This window comes from Gobio gobio (genome assembly GCF_949357685.1).
Source record: "Gobio gobio genome assembly, chromosome: 20".
Classification (NCBI taxonomy): Eukaryota; Metazoa; Chordata; class Actinopteri; order Cypriniformes; family Gobionidae; genus Gobio; species Gobio gobio.
Window position 1 is genome coordinate 13,246,461 of NC_137113.1, and position 25,866 is coordinate 13,272,326.

Sequence of the window (25,866 nt, forward strand, 5' to 3'; positions counted from 1 at the left end):
TTTTTTTGCATACTAAATGTATAGAAAATAATATATTTATGTTTGCATTTAAATAACTAAATAAATATTTAAATTAAAAATAACATCATTTAAAATACATACGGGTGATTAAATAATGATACAAATTTCCCTTTTATGTAGAAATAAAGTTTACCAGGATAACCTGACAGCTTATCTAAATATCCCCAAAAAAATCTTTATGTTAATCAGTTCGGGCTGCTTTAATTTCAGAAGTTAGGGTTTAAAACACACCCCTAACCAGAATGTTTGAGCAATATTAATCTAGTGCTGCCTTGCAAGCACTGTAATGAGTTTATATGAAGCATGGGATAAAATGGCATTTTAAAACATGCTAATCTGAGCTGTGAAGTCTGTATGATGGCAGGCTGTAGCAGCGCAGGGAAGAGTTGTGAGTGAACTGGCACCATGACAGGCAGAGCAGGATGGGAGTCTTTTGTGTTAGCAGAGCTCAAAATGTAAGAGTCTTATGGAAAGAGAGAGAGAACTGATGAGGAACAGAGACTGAGTGAAGAACAGACTCAAGTATAATCACATGAAAAAAGCTAAGGAAGAGAAGAGAGAGTGACAGTGAAGTGCAAGTGAGGCTGATGAAAGAGCAGAAATTAAACAAGGAAGAAATAAAGATTATAGCTTACAGTAAGAGAAGAAAAGTTTAAGACAACCAGAGAGAGACTTAGAGAGAGAGAGCAGACTCTGTGTAATCAGCTTTGCTCCTCACTCTTCCATAAAGTGCTTGATGGTTCATCCCTAAGCCTTCTTTTTTTTCTTTATCGTCTTCCCTTTTCCCTACTTTCATCCCTTCCCAAACCGCACTATTCGGCCTCTGCCTCCTTCTATCCCATAGTTATTGGCCTAAATAGGTCAATAAAAGTGGTGCAGACACCAAAACGTCTGTAATATAATATAAAAAGGAATTAAACCTCTGGCTCTTGTAGAAATACCATAACCAGGTTGACCCTGCACAGCTTCAGATTATTTAAACAGGTTTTGTTAGTATTCTTTTTGTGTCCAAAATGGGCTAGACAAACATATTATATAACTCCTAAAGTCAGACATCCTAATTTGCATGCTATCAATCTAATATAGTATGCAAGTTTATGGATTAAACAGTATGTTGAAAAAAAGTATCAAAAGGTGTTGGGCTCTTTCTGGTGTTTTTTAAAGTTTTAGCAAACATTACTATTATTACTGTTCATTCTTTTGTATAGGTGCCAAAATATCAGACAAGAGCAGGAAAAATTTACTGCTTCTGCTGGGATTCTTAAAGGAATAGTTTACTCACCCTCAAGCTAGTCCAAACCTGTATGATTTTTTTCTTATGCAGAACACAACAGAAGATATTTTGAAGAATATATGGAACTAAACAGTTGATGGACCTCATTAACTTTCATAGTAGGGAAAAATACTATGGAAGTCAATGAGGTCCAACAACTATTTAGTTACCAAAATGTTTGAAAATATCTTCTGTTGTGTTCAGCAGAACAAAGAAATGCATACATTTGTTAGTGCACAAACAATGCTTTACCATAATGGACACTAGGCTGTTGGAGAGGAGTATTCATATTAAAATAACTTGGAAGATATGTCGAGACTGTATTCCTACTACAAACATGCATTCTTGTATGTATTCAAAAAGTAGATTCTTCATCAAATAAAGCACATACAGTGACAGTTCACAATTTCCTAATTTTCAAATGTAAGCACATGCACACCAATAAATTAAAAACTACCCCAACATTAGTTTACTATTATTATTCCTATATCATACATATCACATGCCAAAGCACAATTTTAAAACACTTTATAATCAGTACGTGCTATAATTATTACAGTACCGTTCACATATCTGGTGCCAGAAATGTTTCTTGAGCACCAAATCATGATATTAAAATTATTTCTGAAGGATCAGGTGACACTGAGGACTGGAGTAATGATGCTGACAATTCAGCTTTGCCATCACAAGAATAAATTACATTTTAAAAATATTCAAATAGTTATTCAAAATATTACTGTTTTTACTATATTTTTGATAATACAGCCTTTTAAAGAGAATTCTTAAATAAAAAAAAAATCTTACTGTCCCCAAACTTTTGACCAACCATTGTCCCTCTCCTGATTTCAACACAACCAGACAGGTTGTGGTGCCTTTAGAGCAGAACAATGGTTGCCTTCATACAGTTGTTTTTTTACAGGATCTTATATTGTGGGAGGACCAGGTGCCAGGAATTGAGTTGGGAATTCCCTTCTTTACGGCATTGGTGGTGTGTGAGTGTGTACCCATGTGCCATGTGCTGGTCCTATTTGCATTCACACAAGCATACGCCACATTATTAGTTATTAAGTCATATACTTACATCAGCTTTTATTACTTCAGTTTCACCGAAGCAGCAAACATGGAGTGATCCGGGAGTGAACTCAAAAGCAAATGGTGACATCAGTCTCGATATTTCAACGGATTAAAAATTCCAGATGATGAACGAGCCTCATGGACTGATTTCACAGCCATAGGGCATTGGTTTCAGAACTGCTGGTCCATATTAGACAAGCAATGAGAGCACAGTGTCTAATTTATAGCCCTGTTACCAGAGCCACACACAAAAGAGGAGAGTTTGAGCACAGAGCAGCTTGTTCATGTCATCGTCAACCAGTTTGATTTATAGTGGCTCTGATGATTTTCTCTCTATGGGAGAATGCTGCACCATCTCTTCTATGACAAAAGAACCTTTTTTGCAGGTTTCGTTCATGATGTTCGCGATAGAATTGAGGCGCCCTGAAGCTGGAGACTTTTGTTACGATGGTCTTTGCTCTGACACCAATTCTCTGCATGACTATTTTTTTTTAATTGTCGACTATAGTTTAAAGGAATAGTTCAACCAAAAATAACAATTCTGTCATTATTTACTCAAGCTAATGTCACACATATGAGTTACTTGCTTTCTTCTGAGGACTATAACAGGAGAAATGTAGTTTTTCCATGCAATTACAATGGGGTCCAAAGCTTTCATGCTTCAAAAAGGACTCAAAAGCACCATAAAACTATCACATTTTTAAAAGTAGTCTATATGACTCATACTAAATATATGTTAGAAGTCTTTAGACTCCATACAATTTTCACGAGGAACAAGCCAAAGCTGTTAGAAAAAAAGTAGCAATCTGAAATTCATGACCAAACCATTATTTTGAGTCATATCTTTCCAATGAAGCAGTTGATTCTGTTCACAAATACAGCCTGAATGATCTATTCATGAATGACTAAATGACTGATCCAATTTTCGAGTTAAACTCACTGACACAATGTTCTTTTCACAGTGGTTAACAGCTCATTCACTGAAAGTGAATATTATCAGTGAATAATGACATAAATATAGGTCTGTACTTCACAGAAAGCTATTGTAGGGCTTCAAAATATTCAATTGTTTAAATTATTCACTGGTTGTTTATGACAATGTGTCTGTGCAAGCTCTTCCCACAAAGTGTCTGCTTCAGGGTACCTCTTTTATATCCAAAACATCAGGAATTAAACTGGCAAAAAGTCCACTGAAAACGTACAAGCAATGGAGTACGTTTTTCCAACAGTACTGAACCAGGCTCATCTAATCAGAATTCAGATTTGGAACTCTAACAAAGGAAGAATCTGGTTCTTTACTTTGCATACTGTATCTGCAGACAGAGGGGTCAAAACCCACCGGCAATGATATTAGAGCCCTCATAGAGAACACAGAAGGGGTAAAATACCAAGCAAAACATCACAGTAGTGCCTAGAGCTCAACTTGAACTAGCAGTCAGTGCAGGTCTCTCACCCACAGCGTCACAACTAACAGGAAGAACTCTGACATGTGGAGCGAATCCTCTGAGCCTCTCCTATAATAGAGACCATATGCAGGCGTGCTAGAGGTCTGAAAGTCATTTAGAAGAAGCAAGTACCTGCAGATTTCACTGTAGGAGTGCCAGACTAATGATACTGTGAGCATCACCGCAGCATGGCTGCCATATGTGTTGGGTTTGATCACCTCAGCTGTAGAAAACACAGAAGAACATAATGTGGTCACAGCATGTGTGTTTCTGGTTCAGCATGGTTTTGGTGCAAGCATAAAAAAAAGTGTGTATTTGTGAAAATGTTTTTCGCTAATTAAGTCAAAGTTTATTTTCATGCATCCAAAAACTAAAAGTGGCCAAAATAATGGTTTCAATAAAGGTTTAAAATTGTACATCAAACATGAAAATAAGGCTGAGAAATGTACAGATGCTATTTCAATTATATAATTTAACAATTACTTTGATAGCACAAAAATACTAAAATAAAATAAAAACTAAATAAACTATAAAACACTGAAAATAATAACTGAATGTAGAACTGAAAAATGAAAAAAAAAAAACTAAACTTAACAGTTTAAGGGCCCTATTGTAACGATCTAAGTGTATGGTTTGAAACGCATGGCGGAGGTGCACTTAGGGCGTGTCAGAATCAACTTTTGCTAGTTTAACAACGGAAAAAACGGTCTGTGCACCAGGCGCATTGTCCAAAAGGATTGTAACTAGTCTCTTAATGAGTCATGGGTATGTTTTGGGCGTAACGTGCAATAAACCAATCAGAGTCTCATCTCCCATTCCCTTTAAAAGCCATGGATTCGCTATTTACATGACGGAATTTGCGAGCAGAAAGACTGAACGTGGAAAGACTGAAAATGTTTGTGTGCTGCTGCCCTGTGTGTGTAACAAGCAGAGTGTATGCACATTGTGCATCCACCAATAGGCACACATTACTAACGCGCCCTTTAAATAACATTTAAATACTGCGCTATTGACATTAGACCAGGTTTTTGTTGGTCAATGGCGCAGTCATTTTCAGTTGCCTCAAAATAGCAACACACCAACAATGCGCCTGAACACACCTCGTTTTCAGACCTGCAAGTCCATTTGCTATTGAAACAACGTGGCGCTGGACGTGATAACGATAACTGTCGGGCCAAAACTAGCAAAAAACACTTGTGCCGGGTGTATGATAGGGCCCATAGAGTGGAAATAAAAAATTACACTACACTAAAAGGGTAAAATGAAAATAAAAATAAAAACTGAATTCAAACCTATAAAAACCCAGCCGATTACATTGCACAAGTTAACAGTTATTGAGCTGCACGTACAAAACAATCACTCAATCCAAGCAGTGAACGTAAAGCCATCTCTTTTCCAAAGGCTGACATGTAACAGCATATCTAGTATGATTCTGCTTAAATGTGCTACTAGCATCATCAAAAAGTGCCTGGAACCAGCAGTATAAAAGTCAAAAATGTAAACAGTCACTAAGCAGATATTTTCACTGTTCAGTAACTATTTAAATATAACTACAGTACATCGCTCTGTATACCTGGACCTTATTAATAAAGTTAAGGAGTTAAGGATACAAGATATTACTTCAAAATACTGTGAAATGAAGCAGTCTATAACTGGGGATGGAGTGATTGTTGTTTTGCAGAGATCAAGTTTCTTTGTTATTTTTTTCCTTATGTGGTTCTTACTGGGGGATTTTTAATAGGTCTGGTGCAACAGACGTCTAATCGTCCCCTGCTTCCTCTTGAGGAATCGTATCCACGCCTGGCAGAAAGACTGAACCTGGCAGAAAATCATTGCCTCTTAACGGAGAGCTTAAATGGAAGAGGATAAACTAAAGAATAGGCCGTTTAAAGTTAACTAATCTCTGCACAGCTCAGCAATCGAACACACAGCCATTATTTTTTTTACATTCAGTGCTGACTCTTAATAAACATGGCGTACTGCACCCTAGTGAAACTGAGATTAAGTTAAACACTTTCACTTGACCAATCATTTCACAAGAATTGTCAGCACCTCACAGATGCAGATTTGCTGAAAAAGTTGTTCCAATCATGCTTCTACATGGACGAGTAAGAAGAATCAGCACCACTTAGCTGATCTTCAGGGAATACAAAACCTCAAAAATGATCACATCACTATCGATGTCTTATTACTCTCAAGTTCTTGATATCCTCTTTAATATGCTGAAAAAAAGAAGAGAGAAAGTGTGTACAACAAGGAGAGAAAAGGAAAAGAGAAAGAAACAAGCTTTAACTTTTTTAAGAATAATTGTGTCGCTGTACACCATGTGGTGTCTGTATCTCCTCTATGACTCAGAAACAAGTGGGTCAGAAAGACATCAAATAGTAATGCAGATGCCGTGTTGAAATGTAGTCTCAAACTTATACCAAAGCCTTAAGCTTGAGCCTACCTCACAAACACACATATATGCACATACCCAGCCACACTTGGAAACACATATGCAAAGATTTATTTTGCATCTCGATTATCATAGTGACCAGGGGTGTAGAATCCATTATAATACTCCAATATATCTTAGGCAGTCCGATTACATAATGACTTAGGGTGTGTTCACGCTTGCCATGTTTGGTTCGATTAAAACGAACCCTGGTGCAATTGCTCTGTTAGTGCGGTTCATTTGAATAAGTGTGAATGCTGCCATCCGAACCCTGGTGCACACCAAACAAGCGTACCGAGACCGCTGAAAAGATTGGTCTCGGTCCGCTTCCAAACAAACTCTGGTGCAGTTCAAATGATATATAAACGCAACACAGACCAAAGACATGTAGACGAACCAAAAGCTTGAAGATGCGACCCTAAAAAGGACAGAATGCTCACGCATACCCATTTTTACCCGTTCATCATAGTCGCGAGGTTGCCCATCACAGGTACAGGCATCAGAACCGTGTCTCCTTGCAGCAGATCTTCGTTTGTGTGTGTGACAGAGGGATTCCTGCCGCTGTATTGACTCCTTTACAGACTCTATAAGCTGGTCAAAATACCATCATATGTAGGATACGCACATACAGCAAGTGCATTTAGCTTTTCACACAAGTCAAGTCACCTTTATTTATATAGTGCTTTTTACAATACAGATAGTTTCAAAGCAGCTTTACAATGATAACTGGAAAATAATGCAACACATTTTGTTTCGGCTGGACAGCCGCTCTGGAGAAAACAGTGGTGTCATCGTCCAGCTCAGTTCAATTCTCATACAGTGGTGTCAATGCAGGCAGATCGGTAATATTGTTGAATATTTAGTGTCCCCCAGCTTAGCAAGCCAAAAGCCAAAGGCGACAGAGGCGACGGTAGCAATGAACCAAAACTCCATCAGGTGAAAGAATGGAGAAAAAAACCTTGGGAGGAACCATGCTAATTTAGGGAGGGCCAAGTTCTCCACAGCATTGTTTTGGATGTTCAGTAAGTTCTGTCTTGAAATATAGGCTACGTCATAAAAGCCGGCCAATCAGGTTGTGTACCCCTATGCCTTTAGGGTCGGAGTTAAAAATGCAAATGTGAACACTAAGGAGACCGGGACTATGTTTTTTTTTGGGGGTCCGGACCAAACAAACAAAGCGAATCGAACTACAAGTGTGAACACTAGGGCTGTCATTTTAAGAAAAAACTCATTAGAACGGATATCAAATATCAAGCAATGTATTCGAATATATTCGAATATCTACGAGCGCCCCACGTGACTGTTTAAAACCCGTGTTTAGACCCATGTTCTCCCTTGTCCGACCCGACCCGCACCCGTATCCGACACAGTTAGGATGTTTTTCACTTGTTTCAGCAATATTCGCGGGTACCCGCACCCGTGCAGGACTCTGCATGGCACTTTAAAAACCGGATAGTTTATTTATAGTTCGATTACGGATATTTCACGTCATGTTCGAATGCATATTCGAATATCGAACAAAAAGTGACAGCCCTAGTGAACACACCCTTAAAGATATGCTAAAAATCACAGCGATAATTTCTTTGAACATTCTGGAAATGAAAGGTCAAGTCAAGCCCATTGTATTGTGGCATACAGTATTCCAAGCAGTAAACTAGCTGCAATTCATTTTGGAAATGTAAGGGTGTTCTATGTATACTACACTATTGTATGTTATCCCGAACATAACTACACACACTTCAAAAAATGTTCAGTTGCACACCATCACACTAATGCGTGAACGGCCTCTCTAGTAACCCGTGCTGTTTCGTCAGTTTCTGCGACGGCAGCGGGGTGGGGGATCAGGACTATAAATCCACAAATGTCTTCAGCCACACTCAGCTCATTTCGAGCATTCACTTTTCAATCCACAGCCCAGTTTAGCTGCCAAGAGGATCAGAGGAGCGGTCAGGGTTTTCCCTCAAAGCAAATGCAACATTAAAGTTTCCCATCTCGTAACGGAAGGCCATAAGGAGAAGACGAGGTCTTCATGTCTGTGTGTGTGTGTGTGTGTGTGTGTGTGTGTGTGTGTGTGTGTGTGTGTGTGTGTGTGTGTGTGTGTGTGTGTGTGTGTGTGTGTGTGTGTGTGTGTGTGTGTGTGTGTGTGTGTGTGTGTGTGTGTGTGTGTGTGTGTGTGTGTGTGTGTGTGTGTGTGTGTGTGTGTGTGTGTGTGTGTGTGTGTGTGTGTGGATTTTAACCGGTAGAACGTAAAAGCATGTTCATCCTCTGATGACACAGAGTGTGGTTTCTCTTGGTCTTTCATTCCAGCCCATCATTCCCTACAGTTAGAGAGGGTGAATTATTCACGAGAAGGTTGCCACAGAGATCCTGCTTATTTTTCCTCTCTTACACAATAAACTTGGGACTCACTCAGGGCACAGAGAGACGTAGACAGAGAGAGCAACAGAGAAAGCCACACTGTGCTTAAAATGCTGCTGATATATTTATAAGAACAGACTGTAAAGCTAGCTCTATAAAATTTTTACTAAATTGTGCAGAGGTAGTTAGTATAGAAAGGGAACAAAAACACATTCCACACATTCTACAACTCTTCCTGTGGAAAGCTTTATTTCTCCAAAATAAGGTTGAATAAATAGCATTCAATATACAATTTTTTTATAGACATATAGCAAATTTACGGCTTCCCCATCATTCCTGATGCAGTGAAAGTAGAGCGGCTCAAAGCAAAAAACTTTTCTTTCAGTGTACATTTTACCCTGTACTGGCCCATTTTGACTGCGCTTTAAATAAAGTACAGTGTGTGTGCACGCGCGTGCGTTTGTGTGTGTCAGGTCTGGAAACTTTGCTCGAATGCTTAAATTAGATTTTATTGGATTATGACAGGAGTTTAAATCACTGACTGAATTAATACCATAAGGTACCCGTGAAAATCTGTGTGTGTGTGTGTGTGTGTGTGTGTGTGTGTGTGTGTGTGTGTGTGTGTGTGTGTGTGTGTGTGTGTGTGTGTGTGTGTGTGTGTGTGTGTGTGTGTGTGTGTGTGTGTGTGTGTGTGTGTGTGTGTGTGTGTATGTGTGTACACATTCTTGAATATGTCATGAAATGAGCCATTTGTTTAAAATTTCATCTCCCATATTTAGTCTCCATGAGAAATATGTCCCTGAAGTTCTATCCAGTTTATTCGCTTTATGAAATGAAATATAGTAAACCTTTCTGCAGATTTCCCTGCATAACCTGCAGCTATAAATCCAAGAGCATGAATTCCAGAGCTTTTTATTTTTTTTAATTTATTTGTTTTGTGTGCTAATTTTGCACTTTCCTAAACTTGAATTACCTTATTTTTGGATGGACATGTTTGGTCGGTGAGACTTTACAATAAGGTTTCATTGGTTAACATTAGTTAACATGAACTGATAATGAACTGCACTTCTACAGCATTTATTTCATTTCAACTTTTACTAAGACATTATTAAAATCAAAAGTTGTATTTGTTAACATAGTTAATGCACTGTGAACTAACATGAATAAACACTGAACAGCTGGATTTTTATTAACTAACATTAACAAAGATGAATAAATACAGTAACAAATGTATTGCTCATTGTTAGTTACCCAATCAATAAAATATAAAATAAAAAGGTCTTAATAAAAAAAAAAATATATATATATATATATATATACTTTTATTATTTACTTTGTGATAAAGCAAATCAAGCATAGCGTTAGTTCCATAACAGGTCAGTGAGGCCCGCATCAGCTGATCCACGTCTACCTATAGGAATATGACGCCTATCACAGCCTGTTCAATTGTGTAATTTAGCAGTCGTTATATACAAATATTTGACTGCAGAATGCTGTGACTGACCAATTGGAATTAAGTATTCCAAAGATCTGTATAATGGTAGTGAACTTCTGTCACTCTAACACAATCTGCATTGCTTAAAGGGATAGTTCAGCCAAAAATGAAAATTATCCCATGATATACGCACCCTCAAGCCATCCTAGGTGTATATGACATTCTTCTTTCAGTTGAATACAATCAGAGTTATAATAAAAAAAATTCCTGGCTAATCCAAGCATTATAATAGCAGTGAATATCTATCTTAAAATATCGCTTCACTTAAGGTCTTTATTAACCGCCCGGAGCTAGCCCAGAAATCTAGACGCACCCTAGCGGCAGCAAATCTAATTTGGAGCCAGGGGCGTCTAGCAACTCTCCGTTGGCTTGCGAGCTGGAAAAACCAAACTCTGGTCAGGCCAATCACATCGTGTATAGAGTCGGTGGGCGGACTTAACATAATGACGGCAGAGTTACGGCCTTCTCGCGGTTCCGCATGCTACACGTAAACAAAGAAGCTGGCGAACAGCGGTCTTTCGAATCAGCTTTGGCCGTGACTCTGGAAGACTTGGAGTTAAGCTTTTCTTTGAGGAAAGAAGAACGACACTGAAGTCATTCTTAAGAAAGGAAGATGTGTTCGGAGTTTTGCCGACCGGATACGGCGAAACTAAAGTTTAATCGATCAACTAGCTCCGCTTCACCTTCTCCGTTGCTCTGGTTGGCTGTAGCGATATCCTATTGCGTGCAGAGGGAATTTGAAAGACAACCGTTTATCCCGCCCATCGGATTGAGCTCTGCCAATGGTGTGTTCCCAGACCCAACATCTTGATGTGGGTCTGGCTTGTCAGGCAAGCCCCGAGCCATATTGGGCTTCACATTTTGGGCTGCCATTCACTGCCATTATAAAGCCTGGATTAGCCAGGACATTTTTTTAATATAACTGATTGTATCTGTCTGAAAGAAGAATGTCATATGCACCTAGGATGGCTTGAGGGTGAGTAAATGATGGGATAATTTTCATTTTTGGGTGAACTATCCCTTTAAGCAAAACGCACAACCGCTCACACACAGATGTCACTCTATGCAAGTGCAAGACATTTGCTGAAAAGTGAGGTGAAAAAAATACTACAATAAATTACATAAGACTATCTACACTTCTCTGCCATTAAACTGTGTGGATGTCAAATAACAAAAGCTCGCAGACATGTCACACAATAACAGCTTGCAATGCTTTTGGCTTTCACAACAGCCAGAGCCTTCTTGATGGTTGAGTGATCTCGGAGTGGAAACACATATCATTTCCAGCATTCACCTGCTCTGCTGTCCGTCAGCAGTGATTAGCTCTCGCATATACTTGCAACCTCCGGGCCGCTTCAGGACAGGTGAACCATCGCAGCTACATAAAGTACCGACTGACAGGGTCACAAAGTCAGGCAGTTGTAGTTCATTTGTGTTATTTCAAAACACACAGACTCGCACACGCACAGACTGTGACGGTCGTTGTAAATCACAGACACACTCCATTGACCTCCACTGGAGTTCAGCGAGAAAAAGAGAAAGAATGAGAGAAAGAGACTGTCTGGCCAAAGGCTAGAAATATTGAGCCAATTAGATGACAATTATCTGCCCTGGTTGCCAGCGTGGAGTTGTGGGAGATATTTATGGGTGCTTTACCTCTCTATGGGGAGACATGAATCTACAGCGGTGTGGCCCCTGTACCCTTGTGTGATTACCGCCCGTTTGACTCGCTGTGCCCCCGTCTGTCCCTATACGCCACACTTGCACTACAACAGGAAGACGTAAATCTGGTCTGATATGAAGAGAGATGCTTGGCAGCAGTTCATTTGCATTAAACACAAATGGAGCAGAATGCTTTAAGAAAAGGTTGAATGAGTTTGTGTAATATGCCATAGTGAACCTAAAAGAAGATATGTTTTTCATGCAGCTTTTAATATATGCTCATGAAATGTTTTGATGTGATGTTTTTTAGTTTGATTTTGGACATGAATTTCACATCAAGATCCAATACATAACTGGCTTTGTTTAAAGAGAAAGCTAACTCAAAAATGATCATTTTGTGATCATTTACTCACCCTCACTTTGTCCAAACTGGCATGCATTTCTTTTTTCTGTGGAGCACAAAAGTAGAGATGTTTTATTTTGCTTTACAAGCTTCAAAAGGACACAAAAATCACCATCAAATATTCCAAATTAATCATTCACTATATTCCACAACTTCTGAAGTCATACAATAGCTCTAGGTGGGAAACAAACCAACATTTAATTTAATCACAGTTAATCTTCCCCTACAAAAAAATGGGTAATATGACCAGATTATTGAGTCTGTTTTGTACTCAAGAACCAAATGATTATTTCAAAAGATCTTACTCAAAAGAACAATTAAAACATGAATCAAATATCACAACTTCTCTTAGAAGGACAGCATTCATAATTTGATTTTGTGTTTCACAGTAGAAAGTCATGCAGGTTTGTATGAGTAAATGATGACAATTTTCATTTTTGGGTGAAACCGTCCCTTTAAAGCTAATTTTCTGCATATGACACAAAGTATTTGGCCAATATTCTTCAGTTGGATCGCTACGTGTCGGACCCTGCAATGAACCGGATGTGTTTAATGGTTGAGGCTTTCTGCCTGTATTAAATGGTTGAATGTGTGTACAGGGAGTCATATTCTTACAGCGTGAAGAAGACATCAAACACTGCTCTGAAAGGACTGTAAATCATTTGTGCTCGGAGGCAAAGCTACTTCAAGTGTTACATCATTTGCGCCGCCAATAAACATCTGTTAGAGAAAGCCTCACTTTCCCTTGCCAGGGAATGGAGGAAAATATTCTTTCACTAGCACCCTCCCTTTTATACGGCCCCTCTGAGAACGTGAAAGCTGTCCATCTTTTCTCTTTCGCTCTGTCTTCCCTGGTCTCCCTTTTCTCTCTCTCTTGCTTATTTGATACATTTGATACTTACAAGCACACAAGAGTTTGTTTAACTTTTAAACTCTCTACGGGCTCTAATGTCTGAGAAATGGCCTTGTGCTGTGACAGAAAGAAGATTTATCCTGACTGCTGGTCTATTTCAAACAATCGCATCCCAAAAGATCATCCCGGTCTTTTACTTCTTGTACTTGTATTTTTAAGGGTTAGTGCACCCTAAAAGGAATATTTTGTCATCATTTATTAATGGTGTTCCCAAACCTCAATGATTTCCATTCTTTCTTGGAACAGATAAGGAGAAGGTTAGCAGTCTCAGGTGTTCTTTTCTTTCAAATGAAAGTATGAAACTTAAGCAATTCAGCTTTGCCATCACAGGAATAAATTACATTTTTACATTAAATTGTAATAATACTTCACAATATTACTGTTTTTACTTTGTTTTTGTTTGAAACCGTGGTGAGCATAAGAGACTTCTTTCAAAAACCTATACAAACCTTGGCAACACCAAACTTTTGAACGGTAGTGTGTAACAAAAACTGGCACCTGTATAGAGTTTCCATACCCACTATTTGAAATTAATTTGTGGGATAGTGGTACTTGGACTTACTTTCAGCACAACTTTTTTGCCTTGACAACAAGAAGGATGCAACTCATTAAATATAAACGCCATCTTTGAACCAAGCTCATGTCTATTTCATAAAGGAGGCAATGTTGTGCATTTTGCCATGGACAAAGGTTGTCCCTGATGGCCTCAGAACCTGCAGCATATGATGCCACATCAGCAAGTTGTGCCCACCTGGCCATTGGGTATCTACCCGTCACAAACTCACAGGTGGAGCTCACACAGCTTGTTTATATTGTGTTGAATTATTTTTAAACACCCCATGAATTATATATGCACAGTTGTCTTGTTGGTTTCATAATATACTGAGACTTTGCGGCATATTTTGAAACATTTAGTAGTAAATTTATGTAGTTCAGTCAAACTGTCAAACAGAATATGTATAAGCATGCTATAAGTAATGAACAAACAAACTCATTTATGTCACATTTAAATACAAAACAATGAGACAATATACATTTACATTACAATACATTGACATTACATTACACTTTGTCAGGTTATACGCATAACTCAATAGTAATAAAGGATGCACATTTTAACACACTCTATAAATGAATAATAAAAACTAAAAGGAAAATGGCAGTACCTGGGATTTTGTATAGGTGGTGGGTTGTGTAGATGGTGGTTCACCAAAGGGAAGGAAAAGGGATAGTTGACCCAAAAATAAAACTTTTGTTGTTTCAAACCTGTATGAGTTTCTTTCTTCTGTTGAACACAAAAGAAGATATTTTGAAGAATGTTGGTAACCAAAATAAAATAAAATGATAAGTCGATGGCCACTGTCAATATTCTGGTTACCAACATACTTATCTTATGATATCTTATAAATATCTTCTTTTGTGTTCGACAGAAGAAAGAAAACTCTAACAGGTTTGGAAGAACTTGAAGGTGAGTAAAATAATTTACATTTTTTGGTGACCTATTCCTTTAAAACTCCTAGCTGACAACCATTGCTAGTTTGAAACTCACTAGATGCGTTCCATAAAATATCGTTAGCAAAACACTTTATCCTAGGCTATTTTTGGGATACTAACCCTGTCATAAGCATACTCAAAGTCGCTTAAAACATTGGCTAAATGGAAAAACAAGTCATTAATATGCAAAAAAGTTTTGCAGCGTGTTACATCACCACTTTAATTTGTGCCCCAGTAACAACTTCCGTCTGTGGGAGTGCTGCACACCCGACTCAATCAGCAACCTACGGTGTTCACTTGAGCGAAACAGCCCAGCTGCACAGCACATAAACACTCGCTGCCACATGCTGGAAAGTCGCTAGGCTCTTGTTTTTATCAGGAGGCATGAATTTGTGGTGGCATGTGACAAGAAATACAATTGCCAATGAAAAATAAGGGCCTTTTTCAGAGCGACCTAAAGGGCTATCTAAAGCCGCTGACCCCCGGCCCACTAATGCCATTACAGCCCATAAACTGCCATCGGGGTTGAGGGAGGCCATTTTGTCAGGGCCTAAACCCCCTAGTGGAGGGAGATAAATAATTGAGGGCTGCATTCTGCACTCGGGCTGAATTTGAAGCGAACGGGCCTTATGAGGCTCTAAATGGCGGAGTGCAGTGCTGTAAATCATTAATCCACTGCTTTTATCCTCTTTGGTTCAGGTCAGTGTCCTGAAGGCACTAGAGAGCAGTGGGGAAGAGAGAGTGAGAGCGGCATGGACAAACAGATTAGACTCTTTTCTTCCTCTTCAAGATCCTAAAGGGCTAGAATGCAAAACACCAGAGAAAAATCACATGCCAATGCTGGCTTGTAATGGAAGCAAAATAAATGGTTATTTTTCTTAAGAGTGGACTATCTTAAAAGCCAGTATGAGCAGAAACTTATTTTATGTCAGATATACTGTCTTGCCATTTTGGCCAATAATTTGTCTTGTCAGTAAATGTGCTAGAAAGGGAAATAAACCAATATGATAGAAGACAGGGTCTAGGGTCATGTGATGTTCAGGTCACTGCCTATTGATCTAATGGAGTCTCAATTAGCACTAAGAGCCTCTGAGAAAAGCAGTTATTCTCTCAGAAATGAACAGAGGTCAACTTTGAGAACAACTCTGAGTGTTAGATGCCGTTTTGGAAGGAGAGAACAAACATTTAGATACAGTTTACCAATTGAACTACTGACAATTTTTTTTGTAAAATGACAAAAAATATGCACCATGAGTCAAGACAATATATAAATATGTATACACGGTTATGTTCTGACCAGTAGTGTATATATTGGTTGTTAGTAGGGGTCTGACGAGACACTTAGCTCATGAGAATAGGTTCACGAGAACGAGGCGAGACAAGATTTTTTTCATAGTATTTTTAAGAAATCCTCAATGATGAAATACATGACTAGAAAAATAGTATGCTGGTGCATTTTGAAATGTTTTAACTAATGAATTTGTAATGAATGTCATTTCGGAATTATCATATGCAGTAAAAGACAACAATACTCAAGCACTGTAAAAGGTTTTGCCACAAACTCAACTGACTGGCTTCTCTCCTGTATGATTGTCTCTTCAGACCTTAAAACTGCACATGATTTATGAGCTTCTACAACTTTTGACCTCCTAACTGAACTTCTTTTCACAAATTGATCATAGATAAAGTGCAAACAATAAGTGCAACCATAATCAAAGTATATGTATCTCAATATTCAAAGTGCAAATATTGACCAGATTTTTCTTCAAGCGTGATATTGAGCTAAGATATGGTTAACTACACAGCCCAGCCTAACATAGTTTTCATATTGGGAGATTTTCGCATGTCGCTTTCAAACAGTGGTAACTTATTGAAATCGTGTTTGAATGCATTCTCTGGTTTACTTTCACTTTCAATTTCGCGATCGTGCATACTCTGTGAATAGGGAGCGGTGGTGCTGAACGCGCATTTTAAAAGATAAGAGATTTGTCTGACGCTTCTGTTGCGCAACAAGTCCTCCGCCACGGTCCTGTCAGTCTTCTCGTCACGTGATCAGTGGCAATGCTGCGCACTGGTCAACTCGAACAGCTCGTGTTGGATAAGCTGATGGAATTGAAGCGACCGTTATCCACTGAAATTAAATTGTTTTTATTTCTATAAAAAGCAAAACAACAGTGGGGGCGTAATGTAAACATTGCTGTGGCATATTCTATCCTAACTTCACACCCACACTCCCACTTTTCACCTTGACAAGAAATCTTGTCAAATTTTAATCACATTAAGGGATCTCGTCACACCCCTAGTTGTTAGCATAACTGTTACTATAATTACACCAACTTATCTCTGTTTTTTACAGAGACCTGATGCCCAAGACCCTGGAGGGCCAGATCACCATGGAGAAAACTCCAAGCTACTTTGTGACCCACGAGGCTCCGGCCCGGATTTACGCCATGTCCCGAGACACCAAGCTGATCGTGGTGGTCCGGGACCCCGTCACACGAGCCATCTCTGACTACACACAGACACTGTCCAAGAAGCCTGACATTCCTACTTTTGAAAGCCTGACATTCAAAAACAGGACTACAGGGTTGATCGACACCTCGTGGAGCGCCATTCAGATCGGCATCTACGCCAAACACCTGGACAACTGGCTGCAGTTCTTCCCCATGAGCCAGATCCTGTTCGTGAGCGGAGAGCGGCTGATCAGCGACCCGGCCGGAGAGCTGGGCCGCGTGCAGGACTTCTTAGGGCTCAAGAGGATCATCACAGACAAACACTTCTACTTCAACCAGACCAAGGGCTTCCCTTGTCTCAAAAAGGCCGAGGGCAGCAGCAAGCCCCATTGCCTGGGTAAAACCAAAGGGCGGACCCACCCAAACATTGACCCTGAGGTCGTGCAAAGACTTCGAGACTTCTACAGGCCGTTCAACATGAAGTTCTACCAGATGACTGGCAGGAAATTTGGATGGGATGACTAACAGTAGACCATGAGATAGACTCTGAATGTCGAAAGAGACCTTACTGTGACATCACCAGCAACAGAACTATAATAACAGTTCTTGTCTCAGAAAAAATATAGCCCAAATTTGGTCTAATCTAGCTGTGGAGAAATTGGAGCAAAAGTATGAAGAAAAGTCCACATCCAACTCAAGTTGAACACTAATGTCAAAAACAAGATTAAATGTCCTCAAGCTGCTATTGCTGTTCCAGATTCTATTCAATTTCGGATTCAAAATCATCACATCCTTATCAGGCAACAAAAAAATAATACAGACAAAAAAGAGGGTTAAACATTGCCTTTTTTGATACATTTATTTATTTTTTACCATCAGGTTTTTGCCATATTTGTCATTTCAATAGCCACATACTATACCATAAGAGAACCTAAGAGACAGCTGACAGCTCAAGAGATCCATCTAGAACTGTGCATTTGGACATTAAACTGTGAATTATCCACTGTGTCTGGAGTTGGAGATCAGATTAGTCCTTCTGCCATATTTAATGTAGAAAAACAATAGCTGCTTATATACCTTTGCAATTATTTGGAAGAAAATATAAAAAAAATTAAATGTGTATTTTTTTTACATTTATTTATTTAAAAAATATATATATGTACACATATACAGTTTACATATTTTGAATAATCTTCACTAAACACCTCCGTTCAATTTGTTTTGCATGTGGAGGGTGGGTGATTTATTTTGTATTTTGAACCATATAACACAATGCCTTTTCTAAAACTTTTAATGTGGTCTGAAAATGTGCACATTTAAATGTTTACCATCCAGTTCACTGAGATTGCTTTTTATATATATTTACTGAAAGATAATTGAGTTATGAAACATTGTTATCTCAAAAATATTTCTTGTGTCAATGGATCGAAGACAACAATAGGGCTGCCAATGTGGTAAACATGCAGAATACAATGGCATTTTTTTTTTTTTTTTTGGTTTCGCAGAGCAAACAAATTATTGTCCAAATTGTAATTTGACTGGATGGCAAGCTTTTTACATTTTTCCATTTAAAGCTGTGTGTGTGAGAGAAAGACACTGTTACAAAGCAGCAGTGCCTCTAAGACACTCAATAGTGTTTCAATGCCTCGGTTCCAGTGATCCATCGCGGTCATATTTGAACTCTCTGGCCGACCAGAGTGAGCCCAAGTGGGCTTAGGCATCAGTCGTTAAGGCCCTGGAGCTCAGCTCAGCTCATTTCCAACTGGTCATCTGAATCGATTTAGGACTACGTTCTAAGGCTGACCAGTTGGCAATGGGTCGTGAGGGTGACTAGGGTGATACTCGATTTAAAGGTGATTTGTGTAATTTTTCAATGTTAAAATGCTTTAAAACCCTACTTTAAAAAAGCCATCCATATGTTGGTTTCCTCAAAAGGTTTATTTTTTATTTTTTGCATTTCCTTTTGGCAGTGCAGAAATTACACACATCACCTTTAAGTTCAGAGGAGTGAATGCATTTTTTCCTTTGCAATATTATCAATGACATTATGCAATTATAGTTATGTTTATTTAATTTGAATAATTCATTTTATAAAGCACACTTTGAATTAAAAAAATCTTTTTTTAAAAAGCATTTGTGATTCTATTTGCAATCCTACATCAATAAATACGGGTGTTAGCCTACAATTATGATACTCAGTTCTTATGCTACATAAATGGAATTACAAAAAAACTCATCAAAATGCAGAGTGTTTTGTGGCTCCAGAAAGGCTCAAGACCATGGCAGCGAAGAGAGCAGCCCTCATCCTCCACTGGCTGCAGTCCTATCTGTCCTGCTCCATCCAGCCTCATTGTCTTAGCTTATCTCTGTCCACGCCAGGCAGTTGCAGGATGCTTCAAAGCCCCCAGAAGATGCTCCTCATTGTGGGTTTATTATTTTCTGGATTGTGCATAAGCCTGACGGGAGTTTGTTTTTCTAATTTGGCTGGTTAACGACCGTTTGTCGAGCACCAATGGAAACATAGATGGCAAGACATGGACAAAATGGATATTTGGATGGTCCACTTGCACTGGCAACCACATAAACCTCTTGAGGAGGAATTGGATTTTTAACCCAACCTTTATCTTTTGCTCGCTCTCTCAGTTTATCACTTGCAAATGTATCTCCGCTTTAAGGCTCTTGACAGCCACCAGCTCTCCACCAATCCCTCGTTCCTTGGCTTTCGTTTGTTTTCGTTTTCATCGCTGGCCTCCGTGCTCCCCTGAGTCCCGTCGATCCACTCCGTGCGTTTGTTTAAAAAGAGACTCTGCAGCCAGGCTGGAATCTGACAGTGTTCATTATGAACTTAAACAGTGCGTTAACCTGACTCGCATCAAAATTAAATTCCACAGGTTGGGTTTCTTACAGACTCTGTTCCAGCTGTTCAGCTCAACCACATCACAATCCTATCCTAAATAAAAGCTGTCGAATTTCAGGATTGAGAACTTACTAATGAGCCCACAAGTGCTTAAACACATGCAATAATCCATATGTCAAAATAATCATCTATCACTGTAAATCTACAATGCTTTGCATGATGTAAAAGTTTCTCAAAATACTCCCAAAATAGTCACTTACTGATTTTTTTTTAGTTCAGTCAACATTTCTGTGATCTGTTCAAAACAATTCCCAATCACAGACTTTTTGTAGATCATTTCAGGCATAGTTCAGTTTTTAAAATTCTGCATTTGAAAATCTTCAACTTAAAGCTGGTCATGACACAAGAAATCAAATTTGCCTTGATCTTTTGACATATAGGCCTTTGTACCATTAAAGGGGTCCTTGATTATGATTTCACTTTTTTTAACTTTATTTAGTGTGTAATGTTGCTGTTTGAGCATAAACAACATCTGCAAAGTTATGACGATCAAAGTTCAATTCAAAGGGAGATTTTTTCTTTGACAGAAATCGCGTTTTAAGGACTACAACAAACGGCTGGTAGGGACTACAACGAGCTTCTTCCTGGGTTGGTGACATCATAAACCCTGCCCTTCGGGAACACGCAACAAAGGGGGTGAGGCCATGTTGGGCTGCTTTAGAGAAGAGGAAGAGTTGTAGTAGATCACATTTAGGAGTCTGCTCTAGCTGTCGCATCCGTCTTTTCACATTTATTGCAATACATTACGTTACACAAATGCAATAGCATGTCATAAAAGCAAGATGACAACATGAGTTATAACCGTAATTAAACTAAACCCTGCTCTATCTTCATGCAGCATTTATTCTCTGGCTCTGAAGGCATCTTACAACAGTTCTTCCACAAGCGATTTGTAGATTATCATGACAGAATTTGCTTATCGATGACTTGAAGATAGTTACCTCCACATCAGCTACATAAATTCAACCATTCAGAAATGTCCTGTTGCATTCTACACATTGTCACTTCTTAGGGAGTCTCTCCATCATTGTCCAATTCAGGTTTGAACATAAAAGGCTGAACAGTTTCTAACATTTTCAGTGCGTGTCTGCGTAAGGTAATCGGAACTGATAACACAAGCTCTTGAAGCTCCGCCCTCTTCCTGAAAGGGGGCGGGGAGCAGCAGCTCATTTACATTTAAAGAGACACGCAAAAATTGTGCGTTTTTGTTCACCCCCAAAAAGGTGGCAATTTTAACATGCTATAACACATTATCTGTGGGGCGTTTTGAGCTAAAACTTCACATACACACTCTGGGCTTATTTGCATCTTGTAAAAAGGGGCATAATAGGACCCTGCAAGTTTCAGAGCTTAAAATGTCTTCCTCATTATAACCAAAGCAATTATTTAATCAAGCTCCAAAAACGTTGGAGATTGTTTATATCTCGTTTTGATATTGTGGGATTTGTGACATATCACGGGGAAATTAACTCGCATATGACTGCCTCCAGAACAAGAAATAGAATAGATATAAATCATTGCAACACTGGCGTTCAGTCGCTTAACAGACACTTGCCTACACCAGATGTGAGTGTCACATCACGTCAAAAGCAAATGGAAGCCATTATAACCACTGGCGCTGTCTACATTAGATACAGTCTTAGGTATTACACATGATTGAGTCTGCCGACAACAGCACAAACGGAAGAATAAAAGAATGTTCGCTTTGACGCGTCAGGTTTAAACAGCTCGTTTGCGTCTCTGTACAGACTTCATAAGGATCCCAGCATCAGAAACAAGAGGATGGTTTCCTATGCAATGATGTTAGCCAATCATAACAGTGGCCGTTTACGGACAAGCCTTAAAGGGTTAGTTCACCCAAAAATGAAAATTCTGTCATTAATTACTCACCCTCACGTCGTTCGAGACCCGTAAGACCTCCGTTCATATTCGGAACACAAATGAAGATATTTTTGTTGAAAGCTGATGGCTGAGAAAGGCTTCAGATAGGCCTCCATTGGCATTCAGTACACTTATACTCCCAAGACGGATAAAAGGCACTCAAAACATCGTTACAAAGTCCATCTCACCACAGTGACTCTACAATAATCTTACGATGCGACGACAATAGTTTTTGTGCGCAAAAAAAATCAAAATAACACCTTTTTCCAACTTGTTACTGCCTTCCGTGTGTGCCTCCACGACGCATGCGCGAGAATATGACGCAGATCCGGCGTTCGGACAGATGACCCAGAAGTGATTTGTTTACAATCAGAGGAAGACACGCGTATCTCAGCTGTTGGATTCTACATTGATCGTGCTTTAGGTCTCGGCGTAGTTCTCAAAATGGGGCTTAAGTGTGCATTTCATGGATTACCGAACCCCGGCGCTACGTCATATTCTCGCGCATGCGTCGTGGAAGGCAATAACAAGCTGGATAAAGGTGTTATTTTGATTTTTTTTTGTGCACAAAAACTATTGTCGTCGCATCGTAAGATTATTGTAGAGTCACTGTGGTGAGATGGACTTTGTAACGACATTTTAAGTGCCTTTTATCGGTCTTGGGAGTATAAGTGTACTGAATGCCAATGGAGGCCTATCTGAAGCCTTTCTCAGCCATCAGCTTTCAACAAAAATATCTTCAATTGTGTTCCGAATATGAACGGAGGTCTTACGGGTCTCGAACGACATAAGGGTGAGTAATTAATGACAGAATTTTCATTTTTGGGTGAACTAACCCTTTAAAGGAGCCGTCATATATGATTCTCATATATGTGACCCTGGACCTCAAAACCAGTCATAAGAGGGGGTTTTTTAGATTTGTACATCATCTGACAGCTTTCCATTGATGTATGGTTTGTTAGGATAGGACAATATTTGGCTGAGATTCAACTATTTGAACATCTGGAATCTGAGGGTGCAAAAAAATCGAAATATTGAAAAAAAAGTCCTTTAAAGTCCTTAGCAATGCATATTACTACTAATAATACAATTTTATATATATTTACGGCAGGGAATTTACAAAGTATCTTCATGGAACATGATCTTTACTTAATATCCTAATGATTTTTGGCATTAAAATTTTTGGTAACACTTTACAATAAGGTTGTAGTAGTTTACATTAGTTAATGCATTAGTTAGCATAAACTAACGTGAACAACACCTCTGTTCAGCATTAATTAATCTTTGTTAACGTTAGTTCATAAAAATACAACTGTTCACGGTTTGTTCATGTTAGTTCACAGTGCATTAACTAATGTTAGCAAGATTTTTATAAAGTATTAGTAAATGTTGAAGTGAACATTAACAAAGATAAATAAATGCTTTAAAAGTGCAGTTCATTATTAGGTCATGTTAACTAATGTAGTTAAATAATGTTAACTAATGAACCTTATTGTAAAGTGTTACCAATTTTTTTTATAATTTTGACCGATACAATGTATTGTTGGCTATTGCCACAAATATACCTGTGCGACTTATGAGTGATTTTGTCAGGGTTTTTTCCAGGGTCACATTTTTGTTAGTTTTTTTGTGCAAAAAACTTTATTAGCATTATAAGTGAACCTCGAGTAATGGTTTAAAAAATATATTTTTTTTTAAATCCATGTTTAACAGATTTAATCATCATACACTTGCCAATCTTGTAAACGGTTACAGGAAAAACAACAACAATATCATACACTAATCGACTGAGAATCACACACTCCTTTCAGGCAATTTTGAACACAACAAAGTCATGCAAATGCTTGCATCACATTGCTAGGAGGCGTGTGACAAATGAAAACAATGTGTGTTCTTAAATCGGCTTAAACGCATTTGATATCCTCCGACTGGATGGAATCACAGTCTGAAGCCAAATTCTGTATCATACACTATGCGATTTTTCCCCCAAAATCTGTCAACTCTGACTGCCAAAAATCTGCAGACTTACGGTAACTAGCGTCAACACGCCCAAACTGAAAACAGGGGCAAAAATCTGGGCAAAAGTTGTGTTGTCTGGGCAAAAGAATGTGTCTGAACATTCTAACAATGATGTCATATTTGATTGGTCTTTTCTTTTCCTCAATCTATTTAACCATCTAAACTGCATTTACATAGAAACAGTGGCACATTGAGGCTCTGAATATGAAGGCCACAAACACACACACACACATACACACACACAAAAGACTATACCTGTCCCCAGCTGTCAGCGAGGGCCTGTACCAACTCAACACTGGGAGGGTGAAGACACCTGTAGTCACTTGTACACAATTACCCCCTTTCAGTCTCTTGTTAGTCCTGATAACACACTCATCCTGCCTCAACAAGACCATATGTTCTGCAATAAGACAGAGAGAGAAAAATGGGACACAGATAGCGATATTAAAACTATACAAACAATATTTGCAGCCTGAAAATGATTGTGATGGGCATTTTTTACTTGTCTAGAGAATTTTTATATATATATATATATAGTAACAAATTACTAAAACTTCAACTACAAAAATACGAACAAAATATTAATATAAAAACTAATTCAAAATATAATATTAATAAAAACTATAATAGTGTCTCAATGATAATGCCTTTTACATGACGTGCTCTATACGGTACATCATTTTGATTTCTAATTTCTGTTTCAAGTTTTGCAGCTGTTTTTCATGTTCAATTTTATTGAACTGCATTCAGTTTTATTTTCATCAAATAGCTCCACATCCATCAGCTCACCTCTGAGACTGAGATGGGTGAATAAAGATATCAGTCACTGTGGCGTGTGCACAGATGCTAGAATTAAATATTATTATAAAAAGTATGATATATCAGAGAAACCAATGTCCCAAAATGTTTGTCGATCCTGGTAGATAAAGTACCAAAAGCCAAATCTAGTTGTACAAAGTGCACAAGGGTTAGGACAGGAAAATCAGGAAGAGGTATTTGAGACCGCTAAAAGCATCCAGTACAGATGTTGCGTGCACGGTTCATTAAAAAGGTCATGCAATGTAAATGAGAATGTGGAGGGGATCAGTGGTCACCTTTGATGCTGTAAAGTGATGGTGGTCTCTACAACTCACACATGCAACTTTTTTGACATTATATCGTGCAAACATACACACACGGAGCAGTCGGCCATGCGGTTGGCCATCAAGGGGATCTGCACTTTGTTTTGCTGGATCTTGGAAGCGACGCTTAATCTTCATAATCATCTGAGCAAACATGATTCAAAAGCACAGCCTAAAGCCTGTATTAATAAAAGAGCTTTTCAGCGGCGCGTCTCGAATGGGTTTTTAAACGGTTTTGTTTCATCTTTGTGTGAATGTACAGTACGGACAAAGAGCAAGTGATTTTCAAATGAGGCAGAGCTCAAGGCCAAACGCCCTGGGTAAACATATCAAAATCTGTGTTTAATAGACTCATTTGTCGCTGTCATGAGACAGGCCGTTTCTTTTAAGATCTGATTAAGAGGTATTTTAAGAGCAGCTGTCACTCTGACTGGAAATATGTTGTTTACAGAGCGATTTCTTTTCAAGTGCCAGTCTGGAAAGAAAATGGACAACATTGGCCAATTTGAGAGCAGGCGACTGTCCCATTATTACTCTTGAAATATTAACACATACTGCTCTGAAGGAAAACAGAAGCACCTCTTTAAAAAAAACGTAATATTGCTCTTAACTCTCAAAGAAATTTGCCACTTTTTTTTGGAAATATTAATAAAGATTTCCACCTAATGCCCAGAAAAACAAGGTAAGAACCTCTGTAAGCCAGAAGCAGCTCCCAGACGCCTTTTTTTGTCTTACTCCCTTGCACTCTTGCAGACTGTTATTTGCTCCACGGGTCCATCAATCTTATTTTATTTTCATAATCAGATAGATTTATTATAGCATGACATTCAGGAAATTACTGTATTTATAATATGAAGTTTGATTTTATGGAATGAAACTGAATATATGGAATGGAATTCT

The 25,866-nt window shown here is 38.6% G+C and overlaps 1 protein-coding gene across 1 annotated transcript in view; it reads left to right on the forward strand.

Moving 5' to 3' along the window:
- The window catches only part of LOC307144149 (heparan sulfate glucosamine 3-O-sulfotransferase 3A1), a 45,458-nt gene extending 27,337 nt beyond the window's left edge, over positions 1–18,121 (forward strand). The window contains exon 2 of the mRNA XM_079846188.1: positions 16,932–18,121. Within this exon, the coding sequence (XP_079702314.1) occupies positions 16,932–17,553 (622 nt within the window). The 3' untranslated portion in view covers positions 17,554–18,121. The remainder of the gene's footprint in view (positions 1–16,931) is intronic.
- Positions 18,122–25,866: the final 7,745 nt, after the last annotated feature.